This window comes from Megalopta genalis, unplaced genomic scaffold, assembly GCF_051020955.1.
Source record: "Megalopta genalis isolate 19385.01 unplaced genomic scaffold, iyMegGena1_principal scaffold0050, whole genome shotgun sequence".
Taxonomy (NCBI): Eukaryota; Metazoa; Arthropoda; class Insecta; order Hymenoptera; family Halictidae; genus Megalopta; species Megalopta genalis.
The window spans coordinates 290,593-308,742 of NW_027476119.1; the positions used below are offsets into that span (position 1 = coordinate 290,593).

At 32.0% G+C, this 18,150-nt stretch overlaps 2 protein-coding genes and 2 long non-coding RNA genes across 7 annotated transcripts; 2 read left to right on the top strand and 2 right to left on the bottom strand.

Moving 5' to 3' along the window:
• Window positions 1-420: 420 nt before the first annotated feature.
• nsl1 (non-specific lethal 1) lies at window positions 421-14,377 on the bottom strand. 4 transcript variants are annotated; one of them, XM_033481255.2, is made up of 12 exons: window positions 13,956-14,377; window positions 10,359-10,578; window positions 7,132-8,804; window positions 5,479-5,981; window positions 5,197-5,391; window positions 4,891-5,119; window positions 4,067-4,174; window positions 3,898-3,973; window positions 3,644-3,803; window positions 3,102-3,322; window positions 1,574-1,708; window positions 421-729 (listed from the first exon to the last, which is right to left on the bottom strand). In XM_033481255.2, the coding sequence occupies exons 3-12, from the start codon at window positions 8,586-8,588 to the stop codon at window positions 583-585; spliced, it is 3,231 nt and encodes a 1,076-aa protein (XP_033337146.2). In that variant the 5' UTR covers window positions 8,589-8,804; window positions 10,359-10,578; window positions 13,956-14,377; the 3' UTR covers window positions 421-582. The 4 variants fall into 4 exon arrangements, with proteins under 4 accessions (XP_033337146.2, XP_033337150.2, XP_033337147.2 ...); XM_033481259.2 differs by having other exon boundaries at window positions 13,838-14,377; XM_033481256.2 differs by lacking the exon at window positions 13,956-14,377 and adding an exon at window positions 13,712-13,941.
• Window positions 14,378-15,189: 812 nt separating this feature from the next.
• On the bottom strand, window positions 15,190-16,654 carry LOC117226698 (uncharacterized). Its single transcript, XR_004491861.2, has 2 exons — window positions 16,453-16,654; window positions 15,190-15,656 (listed from the first exon to the last, which is right to left on the bottom strand). It is a non-coding gene; the product is annotated as an uncharacterized LOC117226698 (long non-coding RNA).
• On the top strand, window positions 15,653-16,453 carry LOC117226697 (uncharacterized). Its single transcript, XM_076527885.1, has 2 exons — window positions 15,653-16,085; window positions 16,197-16,453. The coding sequence occupies exons 1-2, from the start codon at window positions 15,776-15,778 to the stop codon at window positions 16,292-16,294; spliced, it is 408 nt and encodes a 135-aa protein (XP_076384000.1). The 5' UTR covers window positions 15,653-15,775; the 3' UTR covers window positions 16,295-16,453.
• A 428-nt stretch (window positions 16,655-17,082) lies between the features above and the next one.
• LOC143261376 (uncharacterized) lies at window positions 17,083-18,097 on the top strand. The gene is made up of 2 exons (XR_013035513.1): window positions 17,083-17,224; window positions 17,307-18,097. It is a non-coding gene; the product is annotated as an uncharacterized LOC143261376 (long non-coding RNA).
• The last annotated feature ends 53 nt before the right edge of the window (window positions 18,098-18,150 follow it).

Genomic DNA, 18,150 nt, shown 5'->3' on the forward strand with positions numbered 1-18,150 from the left:
TGATCATAATAGTTGGATTCTACTTGGGTAGAGTTCTCAATTACGTTACAATGAACTTATCTCGCAACTAGAAAAAATATGTAACTTCGTTAGGTAATATTACAGAACATTTCGGTTGGCACTTTTATTTAATATAAGGATCTGATTATAATATATAAATACACACCTTTATTTTTAATTCCTTTTTCTTTTTAAATACGCGTGTATAAAAACTATCTAATTCTGTTTGTATGAGACTGTGGAGGTCTATATCCTCCCTAATATTTGTAACAATGAAAGAAAAATATAACAACATCCTTATCCTAAATAAAAGGATTGATTTATACACAGGTATATGTAATTCATTCTATTCTAATGCTTTGGCCGAAATAGCAATACTTAAAAAGCAATTATTAAGGTTTTCCATTGATTTAAGCAGAATGAAGTTATAAAATTTATATTTATAATACACTTTACAGATTCGTAATACCATTAACTTAAGGTGCATATTACATGACCGACTGGTATATATAACAATTGACAGGTAGCTTCTGCATATAGTAACGACGACGTAGACATACTGTATTTATTCAAGGTTTTATCCTATCTTTTAGCCGTCGGACGTATTCGTTCCTTTTCAGTATCCCTATCGTCAGCTACTGTCCATTCAGGATCATTTGGATCCTCACCTTCTATATCACAACAAGCTGATTCCGTTGAATCTGACTCTGGACAATCCAACTCCCCGTCCTAGAAACGAAATATTAATGTCTAGCTGAGTGGTTATAAACGGACTATTTTTTCCAACGGTTACTCTGCGTATTATATAAATATATATATCGAGGACAATAACAAAATCAAATTAAAGAAAGTCATAGGTAAGAAATATTTTTTGTTTAAAACACCACAATATTGACACAATAATTATTATCAACGACGAAAATATTGTTTTGGATGCATTCGACCAATCAATTTTCGGCTTGAAAAACACAGTAAAAGGATGAAACATTACCTATGTTGGTAGCGTATGCAAAGAAATAAAATAAAGTTCTCTTCATCAATAATGGTTATTGGTAACGAAAAAGATTTGTAGTCATTTGTAAACATTGTTTGTAACCAAAACTTTAATCGTGTGGTTTTTTTGAAAATTTTTCTTAACATTTTATGATTAATAGTCTTAATAATATTTTTTGGTATATTGTTATTATTAGTCCCCGAGACATATATTTAAGAAAATACTATATTTATGTTAACAAGCTTATAACAACCGAGAAGAAAATAAACAGCGGGCTAGTTCATTAAAAGATTCTAATATGCTTATAAAAAGATAAAGATTACGTAAAACGCAATGCAATGTCTTTTAAATATCACTAATATCTGAAATATATATATGCAATAAAATAAAATGAATTGTGTTTAAAAGTAGGAAGCATCATGTGGCACTGCTTACCAGGGACAGCCTTGAGGAGCCATGAAAGTTGGCTCAAAGTTTATATTAATAATCAGTACGAGCACATATTTGTTTTGTAATAAAAAATTCTGACTTAGATATAATTAATACTGAAAACACTCAATACAAGCACAAAGTACGTACATCATCTGCTTTTTCTTCTTCTCGAGAGCATAGAGATGCTGATGAAGCTTGCCAATGCCCATCTGGCATTACTTCCAGCATTTTGTCATAAACTTCTTCGGATAATGGAAATATCCTTGGTTCATATGGCAAAATCTGTTTAAAAACATTAAATAATTCTCTTTAGAATATTGTAATTCTACGTATATAAAGATTTTGGGAATCTGAAAAATTTTAATAAGCATTTCAAATATGCATCTTCTCCTTGAATTTCCAAAAGTTTTTTTCAAAATAAACTAATTTAAATTTGTTATTAGATTATTATTAATTATTTAGGTTAATTTTAAGATGTATTAACCGATAGTCAATTTTTTACAATATAATTTTATTAGATAAGAACCTATAGAGAAGCATTTTCCGAAAAATGTTTAGTAACAGAGACAACGTTTGAAAAACTCGATTTCAAGTTAAAATATTAACAGTTAAATGTGTTACTATTCAATAGTGCACACCCGATATATTATCATAATTTTCTAGAACACAACTCATCTATTTTAATAGGGGTAGGGCACCTTTTATTTTCATGATTGTGAGACAAAACAACATAAGTTATGTGGTTTTGATTATAAAATATAATGCTATTGTTAATTATTAACACTGATGTATTTATATCTGTATTTTATTAAGTTGTTACAAAAGTAATTTCGGTTTTCCAAATAGATAACTTGCAAAAAAAATCGAAATTACTTTTATAACAACCCAATAAAAAAACTTCCACACTTTTATCTTACAATAATTCTTGCTGTTTGGTCTATTATATCATATATCAACAAACTGTAAGAATTATTGGAATGTTGAGATGTACATATTTAAACACAGTGACACATGTAATTGGAAGAATTTTTAACTAATTAATTAATTAACTCTTGTATTTTTTAAATTGTAAATTCATCATCAAATTTCACGTTGACTATCCAGCTTGTATGTTAGATACAATCTTTGGAACTGGTTTAAAAATTATTTTTTGTTACAGTATGTTTGAATAAACAAAATTTTCTCAAGACGTAAATGAAGTATTATAAATATTATGGAAAAAGGGAAATATATACTGATCTTTCGTTATATATATAATTAAATTATTTGCTTGCAACTTTAAGAATTGCATTCATAGTTTTTGTACGGCCATATGTTAATATTTGTCTTTGAAGAATTAACATGTACTATGAGTTCATAGTATTATTAAAAATTGGTATCTTTTTATGGGAACATAAGCAAGCTCTAACATCAGAATTTTTGTAAAATTCTAATGTTTGTACTATAAATGCATAAAAATTCGCAATCTATTCATTAGGATTTATAGGATCAAAAAGAGTGGAAAGAATAGTCACTGTTATAAATTTGAATGTTTCAGTTCCGGTTTCATTGATTACATTAGTTTAATTTTGGTTACATTAATTCAAATTGTTTCAGAATCGTGTTTCGATAGTCAACGTATATTAGTAGTCAACGAATTATTGCATGCATTTCAAATGCATAAAGAAAGTAGTACCTCATTTTCGTCTTCAATTACCGAAGTACTCGTGTCGTCCTTTCCTAATCTTAATGTAGGTGTAACTCGACGTCGCAACGCATTTTGAAAGGCAGATGAGCGATGTGTGTCCGAGTTGTGTTGATGTTCCGAATCTTGAACTTGAGAAGGAGTCGCAGGTGGAGATGTAATCGGCGACATCATGTCTCCGCCAAAATCACTTGCGTGAGGAGACATAGGATCTAAGAAAGAAAATTCAATTGCCACTTTTAAAAGATTGTCATGTCACATCAAATTGCTTCGAAATCGGTGTTTACGCATTTTGAATGCGTATTTAAATCCACTCAATTCTAATGTTGCAAATTTTAAGTACTAGGAGTAGAGTAGATTACCATTATGACTATAAACATATTTTAGAAGTCTCCTTTCCAAAAATAAATTACATTAAATGCGTAAACACCGTATATATGTATTTTTTCATCTTGATTAGTTTTAAAGCAACAATTAGTTGCAATTACTGAGGCCATTTTATACTTAATAAATATTTCAAGAGTTATAATGACCGGGAGTATTTGCACCACTGTCTGCACGACTATCAGCCCTGCGATTATGACGTATACGTGACTGATGTGGCATATTTATATACGTCATAAAACGTTTATTTTCCTCTCTCTCACTGCGTTCATGCCTCAAAGCAATAGTCTCATCTGACATATCTTCAAACTAAAAAAAGAATTAAATTCTCATAATTTCATTCCTGAATTACCACAAAGTCTTTTATATTAATCTAGATAATCCCTACATTATATGGACTTACATCACTGTCTTGACTAGGCCTGTGCATAACACCATTTTTAATATCCATTTTTGAAGTTTCCTCGCATAACCTCCACCTATATTTTACAGAGAAAAGGATTATATGTTATATGTTATCATACAAATAATTAAATATGTTGAATATATAATTGTAGGACTGTATAACTTACTTTGGTGTCAATATTTCTTTGTATTGTAGTTTTTCGAGCCTAGTTGAAGCAGCTACGCTATACGGTATAACAATATTATCAATATCATACGAATTCTGCCTCAAACGTCTGAAATAAAAAAATATATTGTTGAAAAAATTGCTAAGCTTTTTTTTGATTATTCAATTATACTTGTAAGTTTCTAAGCAATTCAAGAGGTTACTACAATAAAGAAGCAACTCCACTTTTGAGTTATTTTAGTGAATCAACAAACAATTGTCCTGAATGTGAAACTCATACCTTTCTAATTCTTCCCATAAATACAATTTAAATATTGAAACTTTTCCTCTTTATGCTAAAGTACAACAAATACTAAATCATTAAAGAAATTCAAACAGAGAGTGTCTTTGTTGTAATCATTACTATATAATGATTATTGTATTTAAAAGTAATAATATTTCATTAAATCTTTTCCTTATTGTATCTCTACAAAGTGCTATGTGTTGAAAAACTATGACACATGTTACTCGGTGCTAATTTCTTTTTACAAGATGTAGAAAATTTTTTAACGAAACTGCCTCCTTATTGCATTACATTTTACTTACCGGCAGTTTATTAATAAAATTTTTAGCTATTATATTCTATCAAAAGATATTCTTTTATATAATAATCCTAAAAGAAATTATTAGATTATGTTACAAATTGATTCGATAGTTTACGATTGAAACTGCCATAATTATTTAAAAGCTTATAGAAAATCCTTAGCTTCGTATCATATAGAAACTATTAAATAACAGCCAGTAAGTAATGCGTTAATTAATCGTGAATTAATTAAAGATACGAACCCGTGGGAAGTGGAACTCTTTTCTTTAACAGTATTTTTTTCTGTAGAAGTAGTAGTATGGTGCAAAGGTGAAGGCACGGGAGATGAATGCTTACTAGAGCTGGAAAGCGCACTAATATCATCATCATCTTCAGCCGGCAATTTTTGCACCCTCTTTCTGCTTAACCCATGAACACTTCGATCATGGCCAAGCCTACTTCTTTTCCCCTTTAACATTTTTCTCTTGATTCCTGTAAAAAAATTCAACGTGTAAACTAATACAACAAATAAAATGTTTAGATAGAAGTAGGTAGAGCATGACACATACTTGCAGTAAGGATACTTGAAGATGATTTTCTTAATCGAGCAGCGTATTTTGCTCTATGACCTGGAAGTTTTTTATTCCTTCTCTCGTTACCGTCTTTATCCTTCAACCGAGTTATTCGTAAATTTCCTCTTAACATTTTCTGTTGCCATTCCACTGATTTCATGATTGCTTCAAGGTGAGTTCCTTGAGTAATTTCTGAACAGTGCAAATATTTACGTATGTCACACTTATAAGATTATATAAAAAGTGAAGTACTTCAAATATTTAATAAATTTTATTTACCATCAGGAAATGACAACACAGGATGGTAACTAGGATCAACAAGTGCAATCCGTTCTTGTACAGACATCTGTTCGATTGGATCTTGTGGTTGCATCGGATCTAATCTTCCAGTGCACAAAGCACATGGGGGTAATACGTTGTCGCAATTGCATTTTACTGTTGATGCTTTTGCTGCTCGTTTAGAGACTTCGTGTAACCTGTCTACTTGCAACAGTTTTCTTTTCCTATAAAAGCTCCACACGAACGGTCGTGTTCTACTAGCTGGTAGTTCACCTTCTGGTGAATTATAACGTCCTGTAGAACCTGGTAAAACGCCACTATACCCGTTCACCGTTTCAGCGTTATCGAGTATTACTAATCCCTTATTAGCTCTAATATGTCGTTGCAATTCATTATGCTGTCTAATTCTATATTCCAAATCTGATATTTGTGCTTGTAACCATGTCCATCTTGCAGCTACACCTGCGCGATCCTGAGCATACCTCCATGCTGCTCTTTTTGATCTACAAGTAATATTATGAAATATATATGTATATTAGATGAGAAATATTCCAAACGTTTTTTCTAGTAATAATGTTTAATAACAACTCAAAAAATAAGTATATTATGATTTTTATCTTAAATGTTGATACTACTTTCTTATAAAATACAGTAGATGCAATAGACTTCAAAGATATTGTGATTACTATTATCATAAAACACGATTTCTCGTACAATGCATTATACACAGTATTTAATAATTCGACCGGACTATAATTTCGTTTGTTTTGCAAATAGAACAAAATGCTATTCTGAGCAAAGTAATGTTATTGTACAATCATAAAAAATTCAATACTATTCGAAATACGTAACAATTTTTTTGGACGTCTACAATAAATACTTAAACGTCTTAGCGTTTCTTAGAACAAAGATATAGCCTGATACAATTACTACATACATCCTATATAATAAAATGAAAAAGCATGGAAACAAACAAATAATTGCATTGTAATGTAACTTTGCATGACTCTGACAGTGATTAAGAATCAACATTGTGCAGAAGTATTTATCAAACTTTGTATTACTAATTATAAGTACATAATGAGTTTGTTAATTTCTTTTGTTGAATTTAATTTAAGAATTAATCATGTTACAAGAAAAAGATTAGTAATATTAATCGTACTATCAAAGGAAAAGTTAGTATGACACGATTTCTTATAACGTGATTTTGTACAATGTGTAATGTATTAATTAACAAACGTTATATGAGGGTCTACTGTACTTTAATTAAACGTTCACCTTTATCATAGAAGAATAATATACTATATTTAAGAAAATGTGCTATGAAATGAAATAATTTGAAACCGGCCAAACATATTTATTCGGTTTCAAACGTTCGCATATTTATAACACAATATTTTGATATAACCAGACTTTGTATAAACTACAAAAAATTAACATAATGATATTGATAAGTCTGAAAGTTATTTTTGAGGGAAATATTATCCATAATTATATTTAAATGTTTTATCATTATGAGAATTGTAAATTGGTATTAGTGAAACTGTACTTTTAGTCTATGTAAAATAAAGATAAAGTATGTAATCATTTAAAAAACATTTAATATTGAATTTTGTATTAAAATTGTATCATGAAAAAAAAAAGAAAACTCACATAGACAAATGTTGTTGATGTGGATTATTAAATGACTGCATTTCATCACAACTTTCTCCGCCACTACTAGACGCAGTACAATCAGAGTCGAGATTAGACTCCACAATGTGTAGTTGAGTAGCCAGAGGTCCGGCCATATTTTCTACCTCATCACCTTTAACTTTAATTTGGGGAGTACCAAACACTGGTTGACGATTACCATTAGTACCGGAAGTACTACCCAAACTATCACGTGATCCACCACCAAAATATCGACAACATAATCGCTGTCGATTCACATTATTGCTTTGAGCAACACACATTTTCTCAATTTTTTGCAGAAATGAATTCAAACTACTATTAATCTCAGGAAAGTTTCTAACATTAGATTTGGAACTGATATTAACCAATTCTTGAAACAAATATTTTTTGACTCCATGATGGGCAAGTTCAAGAACTCCCGTGTTTTCTTCCGCAACATGCCTGCCTATTATTCTCGCTTGTAGCTTCCTCAGTCTTCTTAGTAGAAATGCACACCTCCTTTCATTCTCGAATTGTTTTTGTGCAACAATGTCTTGTTGCAATTTCAAATTGTTAGGTTTTTGTTGGTTTAAAGTTTCTGCAATATTCATATTGTTGCAAAGACTCATGACATCAACGTCGTTAAGTAAATCCCGTTCGAAAGATGAAAACCCTTCCTCGGGCATAGGGAACATCTCTACACCATCCAAAGTGCTTGGTACTTGTTCGCTGACACCTGCAGATATGTTTTCTGCATTTTCCACTCCTTCAATAGATTTGATGACTTGCAGAAGCTCTTCCACATTCTGGTCACTGTCAGTGCCCATGTTGCATTGTTCGGTATCCGTAGTTATATCAGTACTAAAGGCCATTATTTGATCCACATCCAGATTTTTATTGTCTCCTGCAGTTTCTGAACTCACCAAAGGCAAGTCTGCGCTTGATTTTAAGAAACCCATATTGTCCGCTTGATCACCCATAGATGGGTCGTTCATTATAATGTCGATCTCCTTTTTCTCTGGACTGTCCAGAATGTCTGGTCGCTCACAGTCCTCTTTGATTAATGCCTTCTTTGTAATCAAGTCAGATCCGTGCGTAAATGTAGACAAACTATCAAGATCATTGGCGTATTTCGAATTGATGACATCACGAATAAGATCCTTGGATATACCATGTAAACACTGCTCGTCAATCTTCGTTGGTTGAACGTTCGCAGAAACAACAAATTTTGCCAGAATTTCACGATTCTGACAGACTTGCGCAGCCTGCTCTGGGGAAAGGAACCCACCAGCTGGAAGGGAAGGGAGCAAATTTTCAGGCTTTTGAGGACCGCCTTCCGTCAGAGCAGGGGCCATCACTGCCACTGACACTGCCAGTGCTGCAGCCTCGACATCCAGAGGCTCCCACGTGCGGGCGCGCACACACCTGCACTTCACGTGCACTGTGCTCACTCCCATTCATCCATTGCTAATTTATTATCCTATGCCTTTATTATACTTCCTTATCGTCTGAATAAATGTCTTCTCAACAAATTTCTTCCTTTTCCCTATAATGTTCCTTAGCTCCTATTCATTTCGCTATAAACATTATGTTGCTTCATCAGTATTTTCTGTACCCATAATGCTTAACTTCTTTACTCATATATGTGGAGCCAATCAATGACATTAATTAACCTGTAAACAAATTATCAGTAATCAATTGAAAAGTAAAATACAATTTATACTAATTATGTAATGGTTGATTTTAAATTAGTACTGGATAAAATAATATTTGAAATAATAAATAAAAATGTATTCATAGATTATTGCCTAAGCTGTGTTACATTGGTTAGTTTGAAATTATTAATACTTAATAGAAATACTTTGGTATTAAGCTATTTCTATATAATAAAATAGATATAACAAACAAAAATTCTGCTTATAAAGGCTTTGTATAATGGTTAATTTATATGTTATATTTAAAATAGTGAAAAATTCAATATTTAAGAACTAATACTTTTATTAACATAATATAACAATATTAAAAGAGAATGGCGTTATTCACATAATATATTTGAAAAATAATTGTGCACTAGCTTATTTCCACATAAAAATAACTTTTCTTTAGAATATTTAAATATATAGCTATCAAACAAAATAACTGCATAGTTGTATTTAAATAAAGTTCTACTTGAATAATTTTCCATGCACTTTATACCAAAACTAGTTGTTCACATAACTTTACATTGTCATCATCTGTTCAAGTGGAGAGGCTGTTTTCATTTGCTACAATGATAGGTTCATCAAAAAATGAATAACTTTCTGACAAAATTTAAATTTTTCTTGGATAATTAAATTAATTTCAAAAAAATAATTTCATCACGACCTCTCACACCAGATTATTTGTTATTTTATTTAAATGATTTAAAAATAATGGAATTATCTGACTATGATTCATTCGAACTTCATGTAAAACAAAGTTGCTTTCTCCATATTATTTCTCAAATAAAAATAATAAATTAGTTAAAAGAATTCGTTATTTCAAATCATAATTTCTTTCTATTCTAAAAAATCTATATCCTTGCCTAGAGAACACTTTCTTGAGTTATTTGCTTCAATCTGTTCCTTTAAATTAAAGAACTGACAATTACAGTTTTGAAGGAGCAATAATATAATTTTAACTTATGGAAACAAGCTTTGATTTATACAAGTCAGATTTGCTGTAAATTAGAAATACAGCTTAATTCTAATTTAATTATAATATATTAATTATCATTAATATTTGAATTTTAATGTAAACTTAAATTTTTTTTACAATATAACTATAAGCAGAACTGTATAACTTTCCTTCTTTCCCTGAGTAATATTACATTATAGACATAGGTAGGAAAGTAGATAAGTACCAATTGTAATAAAGTTATACAAATAAAATGATCATAATTCAAAAAAGCTATTTTGAATAATTATATACTGTAAGTAATATAAAAATACTAATTTGTATTTTATTACATAATTCTTCTTTTCAGGAGAATATTTCACCAAATCCTTAAGTTTCTTTAATATATATTCTTGTCTTTTAGTCAAGAAATAAAAACAGAGACAAACATATAACAATTATTATGAAACCATACAATCATTTAATACAAATATTTAAAACAGTGATCTATTGATTTATTTATTACAAATTTCTACTATAAGAAAAACAAATTTCCTAATGAAAGAACAAAGAAAACTCTTAATTGTGCTCACCTTGTATTTTTCCTATGCAGAAAGGAAGCATATTTAAAATTGGAGAGTATTTGGACTAGCCTTTCTCGTGGGAGTAACATCCAAGCATGTGAGATAACATGAGCGGAACATCAAAAATGCAAGAAGATTTGTTCTTCCAACAAAAATATATATTCCAATGTTAGATCACTATTTTCAAGTGGCGAACTTCATATGTTGGGTATTCCAAAGTGGTAAAAGACTGCCAATGAATAATAACAACTTGTTATTAAGACATTAAAGTACATTAAAATATGGTGTTTAGAAAATAAAATATATAAGAAAACTCTCTGGTTCGGGAAAGCCAAAAAGGATAAATGAAAAGGCAAAGTGTAATTAATATATGTAGATTATTACTATCTCTGTATTTGTCATTTTATGTACAAAAAGTGAATTGAATATTAGGTTGTTTTTTCATGGTATTTTATAGTATTAATTCCTAATAGATGTTAACATACTAACAATTTAGCAATTCTAAGAATACTCAAACTGCAAAATGTATCTTTTTTTTGTATATAAGTTGCTTGAATATAATATTATATCAGTATTTATTGTGTCAGGAAAAAGAAAACAGTTTGTAATATATCATTATTACTGCTATTATTATTATTATTATATATATAGCTTTGAAGATCCCTGGTAAAAATGCCAAAAAAAATATGTGCTGAAGGTTGTTGAAAAATCACAGATATGATGATTATATTAAGAAAAAGAGAACTGATGAAAGGATATCATTTTTGCAGGTGAAAGAAAATATAATGTTTCTAATGTTTATTTAATATAAAATAAGAAGAAGGTTCTATAATTATATGAGAGTGTAGTTAAGGTGCTGGTATTAGCAAACTGGTACTGATTTATGGCACGGTGAAAAAATGTATAAACCTTTTAAAAGAAAATCTACTGAAAAGTACATGTAAAATACAAATGCAAAATGTTCTGAATTTTGTAAACCAACTTCATTTTAAGACAGCTAAGTTAGATGAAACAGTTAGTTCTTAGAAACTTCATAGATTATACACTTTTTTCATAAATTGCCTGAATATTAATATAATGTAAAAATGTATTACTTTCTTGTTCAAAATCTAATGTACAATGAAATGTTACCATTAAGGGAACTTAATTGTATATGTTTAAACTACAATAAATGGTTGATAATTTCATAGAGTAAGCAACATAACATTTAGCCATCGCTCTATATAAAAAATAATAAATATAGAAATAATATCTGAACGTAATGTGAATAAAACTGTGAGTGGTGTAAAAGGAAGAAGAAAATATTCCACTGGCCTACAAAAATATTGGAACGATAATATATTGAATAACTGAAATGGATACATGATCTATAGTATAATAGATATTTGCATGTATTATGCATAAGATAAAGGTAACATAAGTATAAATTTACTACAAGTATTATGTATTAGTAAATTAAAGGTATTATGTACAAATTTCAGTGAAATGACACAATACACATACGAATTATAAAAACTAAATTAGATTGAATGACAAAACACAGTGATGGTGGAATGTTAAAGAAGTTTTTTCAATTTATATATGGCTAGTGTAAAAAGTATGCTATACAAAACTTGTGTTCTAATTTCTTTAATAGTAGTTACACAAAATGAATTGAAAAATGTTGAAGACAAGAAAATCCATAAGTGAAAATGAAAAAATTACTGGCAACGGTAATTTTATGACTCATTCTATTTAAAAAAAAATTAATAATGAAAAATATATAGAGAATAAATACCACTGTGAATTACAAAAAATGAAACTATATAATAGCAATTTAGGGAATTCAGAAAAATCTTTTTATTTTAGGATCAAAACTAGTATCAATGGTAAGAGAATAATGTAATAAAGATGTATATAGAGAATTGTGTCACAGATTAACTGGAAAACAGAAATTTAATTTGCAAAAATATCATATATTAGTAAAAAGTATAAAATATTACATCTAAAATATACTAAAAAATATATTGATAGTTTTTTCTAAAATAAATGGCAAAATTTGAAAATTTGTCAAGCAAGTTTAAATGCCATTATGCATTTATATGTAGAATGAAGTGGAAAAAAATTAAAAAATATAGTGATTACTTTGGAAGAAGAAATAAAGTAAACAATTCTCTTGAAAGATGCCAGTCTATAGAAACAAATTAGTATATTAAAGGACCATCTTACAGTGATAACAGTAATAAAAGAAGGATTAACTTTGTAGTAGTATACAATTAATATATAGAGATACTGGTATGTTTTTTATACATTGTTGGTTGAAATGTGGTTATCTACCTGCATAAAACAATGTTGTATGAAATAATATCTTTTAATGAAAGTCATGGTGATCAAATAGTGTTAACGAAACTATTCATGATAAAAAATTGGAGAAGATCAAATCAAATGTAAAATTTATTAGTAAATGCAGTGATTTTTCAAAACCCTCGTAGTCAAATTGTCAAAAGTCACCTACATACAACGTGTTAATAGTTGAAACACTTTTGTGATCTAAGATTTGCATTAAATCTAATAAAACCTTCAAAGCTCGTATATAAGATATTTGATTTTAGTAAAACTTATGCATATTGTCTTTGCCTTTGCCCTATGCTCAATATATGCGGGAATGTTCATAGTATCTATAACATTATAGGACTTTCATTCAGTTAAATTAGAAATCATCGTTAGAATATTTTGGTCAGGCACTGTGTTCGAAGATACACGATTCGCTTTTGAACGCCGCGATACGGAAAGCGTTGCACTGAAATACACTAGAGATAACACTGACGAGTATGCATGAAACAGAGAGACTAATAACAGGTACGCTAGCATCGCCTGACGCATTCCCACGTGATTACTCGTCGCGAAATATATGTAGAAAAGCAAATGAGCGGCGAGCAGCGGCAACGGCAGCGTTTCCTCGCCGCGGCACAGTCTCGGAAAACAAAGATAAAAACATGCCGCGCATCGTTACCGCTGTTCCCGTTGTCGGGAGAGTAGAGGAGACAGTTCTTTCTCGTCAGCTGCACGTCTATTGCATAATGACGCGCAAGATTTGTATCCCCGGTGATGGTTTTCTTCTATACGAATCACTCCGCGTTTTCGCCGCCGATGTCCACGTACGCGAAAAACCTTCACACACGCGACTTCCGCAGAGATGTCGAGGACATCGAGAGTAGCCACAGAGAGAAAGGGAAATAGAGAAAGAAGGGAAGAGCGAACGATTAAAAGAGAGAAAAAGAGAGACCGACGGATCAGAAAAGAGTGAGGGTGAGTGAGAGAGAGAGAGAGAGAGAGAGAGAGAATAGGAGAACGCGCACGCGAGAGAGAGAGAATACACTAACGTGTTTCGCCTGACGAATAGCGCAACCACGAGACGAACGTTAACGCAGCAGACGTAGGCGCGTTTACACGCTTGAACAGTGATCGGTTCCGAAAAAAAATGAGAATGTAATCGAACGAGAACACACGGGAGAACAAGGCAAGCGGCTTCCTTCGCAGTACTCTTCGTGCGGCGTACAATGGCGGAGCAAAAAACAGATTTGAAGGCAGCTTCTTTTAGGCAGTTTCCCCTCCTATAACGCTCACCTCTGTTCGGGGGCGCTCGACATAATCGCACATACACCCGTGAGATCCACGAATAATCGGGCGTTCTTTGGCACTACGCAACACGACACGACTCTCGTGCAACTTGCACGGATATAAATGTCCGTCACACCCAATGCACGATAATCCCTCGGCCAATTTCTCGTTATGAGAAACGCGCGTATGTACTTCTAACCGTTTTGCGTCACTTCAATGCACTGGTCGGTATGTATACGGTCATACGCGGTGTATACGGTTCCGGCGGTTTCAGGCTTTCTCTCTTCGAACACACGAACACCGACGTCGATTTTGGTCAAGTCACACACGAGCAACGCGAGCTATTTATCAATAATATATAGGAAATTCGACCAACTTCGCTGTTGCTGAAGCGGGATCGACCAATACTGCAGTGCTGCTGCCGGATGTGGCCTTCGTGCCACGCTACCCAATCGGATTCATTTTCTATCTATGTATGTATGTATAGTATGTCGGCGGTAAAGTCCAATTCGCAGCTCGATACGCGACACTTGCGAAAATACCCTAGACACTGCGCACTGCTCTTACCCGCTAATTCCCTATTAGACACACCTGCTGTTGCACCAGAAATTTTAACTAGGACGTGAACCAAGATTATGTGTATCATGTATGTAACTCAACACATATATATTTTCGTTAATGCGATATTACCACCATCTTGCAGTATTTATTATTACTATTTAGGTAATGCGCGAAAATTAAAAATGTTATATTACAGTAATGGATCCTATCCCTGCGCACCTCCAGGCCGCAGCTTGATCCGTTAGCGAGGTTTAATATAGAAATTTTCTTCGTTCCCATTGACTGACGATTCACTGCTAAGACAAAATCCACTGCAGATTGGATGCGCAGTAAAATGGTGGGGATGCGCGCACCAGCTTAGACAATAAGAAAAGCGTACAAGAGTAGGTCCCGCTATCGGCCTCTCATTGGTCAGTGTTTTTCGTTAATAATTCGTAAACAATACCGCGGATTGCATTTTTGCTAAGGAAAAAAGTTACTTCAAATGACTTCAGGAATCACCCATTTCTGGGTATTAACATAATTATAGAACACCTTGTATATCCCTTACTTATTTATAGTGTTTATTGAAGGAATTCAAAATTTTGCTACTACATTTACCGTAAATTATGAATTATGTACATTTTCGTTCTTAGCTTCTTTTAAAAAGATACTATAACAGAATATGAAACATCGCAAATTTCAACTATTAAAAGTTAATTTATTGTATGTTAATTTTAATGCGTGTACATTAAGTTATTAATTATTTACAAAGGTTTTTATATTTTCTCTTCGTAAAATTGATACAAGCTTATTTTAATATGTTACGCGTATATGACTGTATGTGACTACATTCGTCCAACAATTCAAGTTACAATGGGTAACTATGTAACGGTACACAACAACAAATCCACGTGGTAAACGCTTCAGTGTGGAAGAATTGGAACCAAAGTTTTCAAATACAGGTCGCGACAAAAGAATAGCACACTTTGTACATTTTATAATACATATTCATGAGAAAGCATAGAAATATGTTGATTTCTATTCATATATTTCTTTAGCTGTTGTTTACTTGTGAATCTGAGTGACTGTAACATGTAAACATTGCCCCTCTATTCTTGGAATTGTTGCGGTTGCACGTTTCATTACCGACTAGTCCGACAAAATCTGTAATACCACACATATATTTTCATTTCTCAGTTGAACACGAGTAAATGGCAGTGAATAAACGTTTAAAACACAGTGTAGTACACTTAGTATAATGTACTCCAAATATTTATGAAAATATGATTAGTTGTAGGAAAAAGCTAACAGATGCTGAATTACAAACAATTTTAATATTATTAAAAAAGAAATATTCTATTTCGCAAAGTTATTGGGAAAAGAAACGTCCAGGACGACCTAAAGCATTAACAACACGCGATAAATGTGCTATTATAAGAGTGACATCAAGTGCCTCGATGACTGCAGAGGGTATTGCTGAAGTTTTTAGGATAAAAACGAATGTAACAGATGTGCAACGTATCCTGCAACAGTGTAAACATTTGCAACGAAAAAATCTGCAAAAGAAACCTCTTTTTACGGAGGCATATAAAGGTAATCCAAGACCTAAGAATTAATTTTACAATCAGAGACCTTTTTTCACTTATAATTCTCTTAACCGAGTGAAATCCATGAATATAAATATTTAATAAACGTTTGTTGCAGGTTGCAAAAAATATTATTATAAACCATTTATGCAAGTTGCGAGAGCTAAATCAGTCCTATTCAGAGCATTTTTGAAAACTGCTCTGAATGTGCTGTAGGGAAATCTCACAAATGGGATTGTGGATGAGGCTACTCGGCAACACATTCCAGAGCAGTCTCTGAAAATGCTCTCTCTCTATCATGTGTAGTTAATTCAGAGCCCTGTTTTAGAGTCTATCACCTATCACCATGAATTATGATATGTAGTTTTGCTTACAGTTGAGTCCGTCATTACGCTTTGCACTTTGAACGTTTGTCAGGTTAAATAACGCTACTTTTGGTTTACAGTAGTGAGACTTACTCCCACATCCCCACCATTTTACTGCGCATCCAATCCGCAGTGGACTCTGTCTCAACAGTGAATCGTCAACCAATCAGAACCAAGAAAATTTCTATATCGAACCTTGTTAATAGATCAAGCTGTGTCCTGGAGGTATACAAGAGTAGGACTCATTACTGAACTTGAACACGCTATTGTCTCATTGACACCCAATTTAACGCGCTAATCCATTTATCCGCGTACATAAGTTTTCTTCACCGGTTTAAATTCGACCAATTGCAGTGTAGTATCGTCGTCAAGTTTATTGTTGATCTGTAAGGTATCCTTATCATATCATCATTAAGCAGAAAATTAGTGATTTTTGAAGGTAAAAAAATTTATTTCTAAAAATTATTATTTGGTTTATTATTGAGAAATATTAATATTTCATTTTTATTGTTATAGATAGTTATAATTAAGGATTGTACAAGATAACGTGTGATTATAAGAAGCAATTCTGAAGAGATTCAGATTTATCCTATGGCTCATGGAAGACACAGAAAATGATCACCAATCTGTGCATATGACTGGCAAAGCATTTATATTTCCTGTTTTAACGAACACGAAATTTCGTTCCAGAGCGTCTGCGAATGTCGTAAGACGATATCAACTTGGTTCGCACGAGTATGCTAACAGGAAATCTAAAAATGATTACAGTATGGATAGGAGGGTGAGTCAGTTGTATGTTTTGGAAAGAGAAATGAAGGAATATATATTTGCCTTTCGGGGGTTACATAAATGGTATTATCTAGAGATGTGTAGCTGTTCTATAAATACGAGATAGAGCCACCGGCGTTTTCTATAACGAATGAAAAAGAAATTCAATTCAAATACAAATACATACATACACTGTAAGCAGATGGGGAATTATACACGAATAAATATTTAAACAACTACTATTATTACGGCAGCGAGTACAGTGACCAATTAACAATACGTATATATTATAATTTACATAATCATATATATGATAATATACACAACAATTTACTACCTCTGCAGTATTAACCTGAGAATAAATAACTTCAAAATGAAGAATCTGAAAATCCTAATTAAAAAGGGTTATTAGTTTCAGATTATTCTTCAAAATGAATGAACACAGTTCGAGATTCGTACTATAAACTCATGTTTTCATCCCATTTAGCCGGTAACTGCATCCTCTACCTTTACCACCTTGTTAGGGGGTCAAGCCCTTTAATGTTTGTCGCTATCCCTGCATTTTGCGTATGCAGGCGACAATGTCTTCTCTTACAAAGAAAAACAAAATCCCAATTCGAGATTCGTACTATAAACCCATGTATCCGTCTCGAATTGCCGGTAACTGTGTCTTCTACTTTTATCATCTCGCTAGGGAGTCTAGACCCATAAGCATTTTTCCGCTATGTTGATTGGCGTTGTACGTACCTTGCTTACAGCATCAAGATTTCGCTACAAGGGACGCCACTGTTGCTGGACTAGTTGCACATGTTGATAATTAGTGTTTTAGGTACAATTTTATAATATAAGTCTTTAACCGCAAAATAAAAATTGATGACGACCAGAATATCGATCATTTTTGTCGATGAAAGTCAGACATTCGCCCACGACATTGTACCC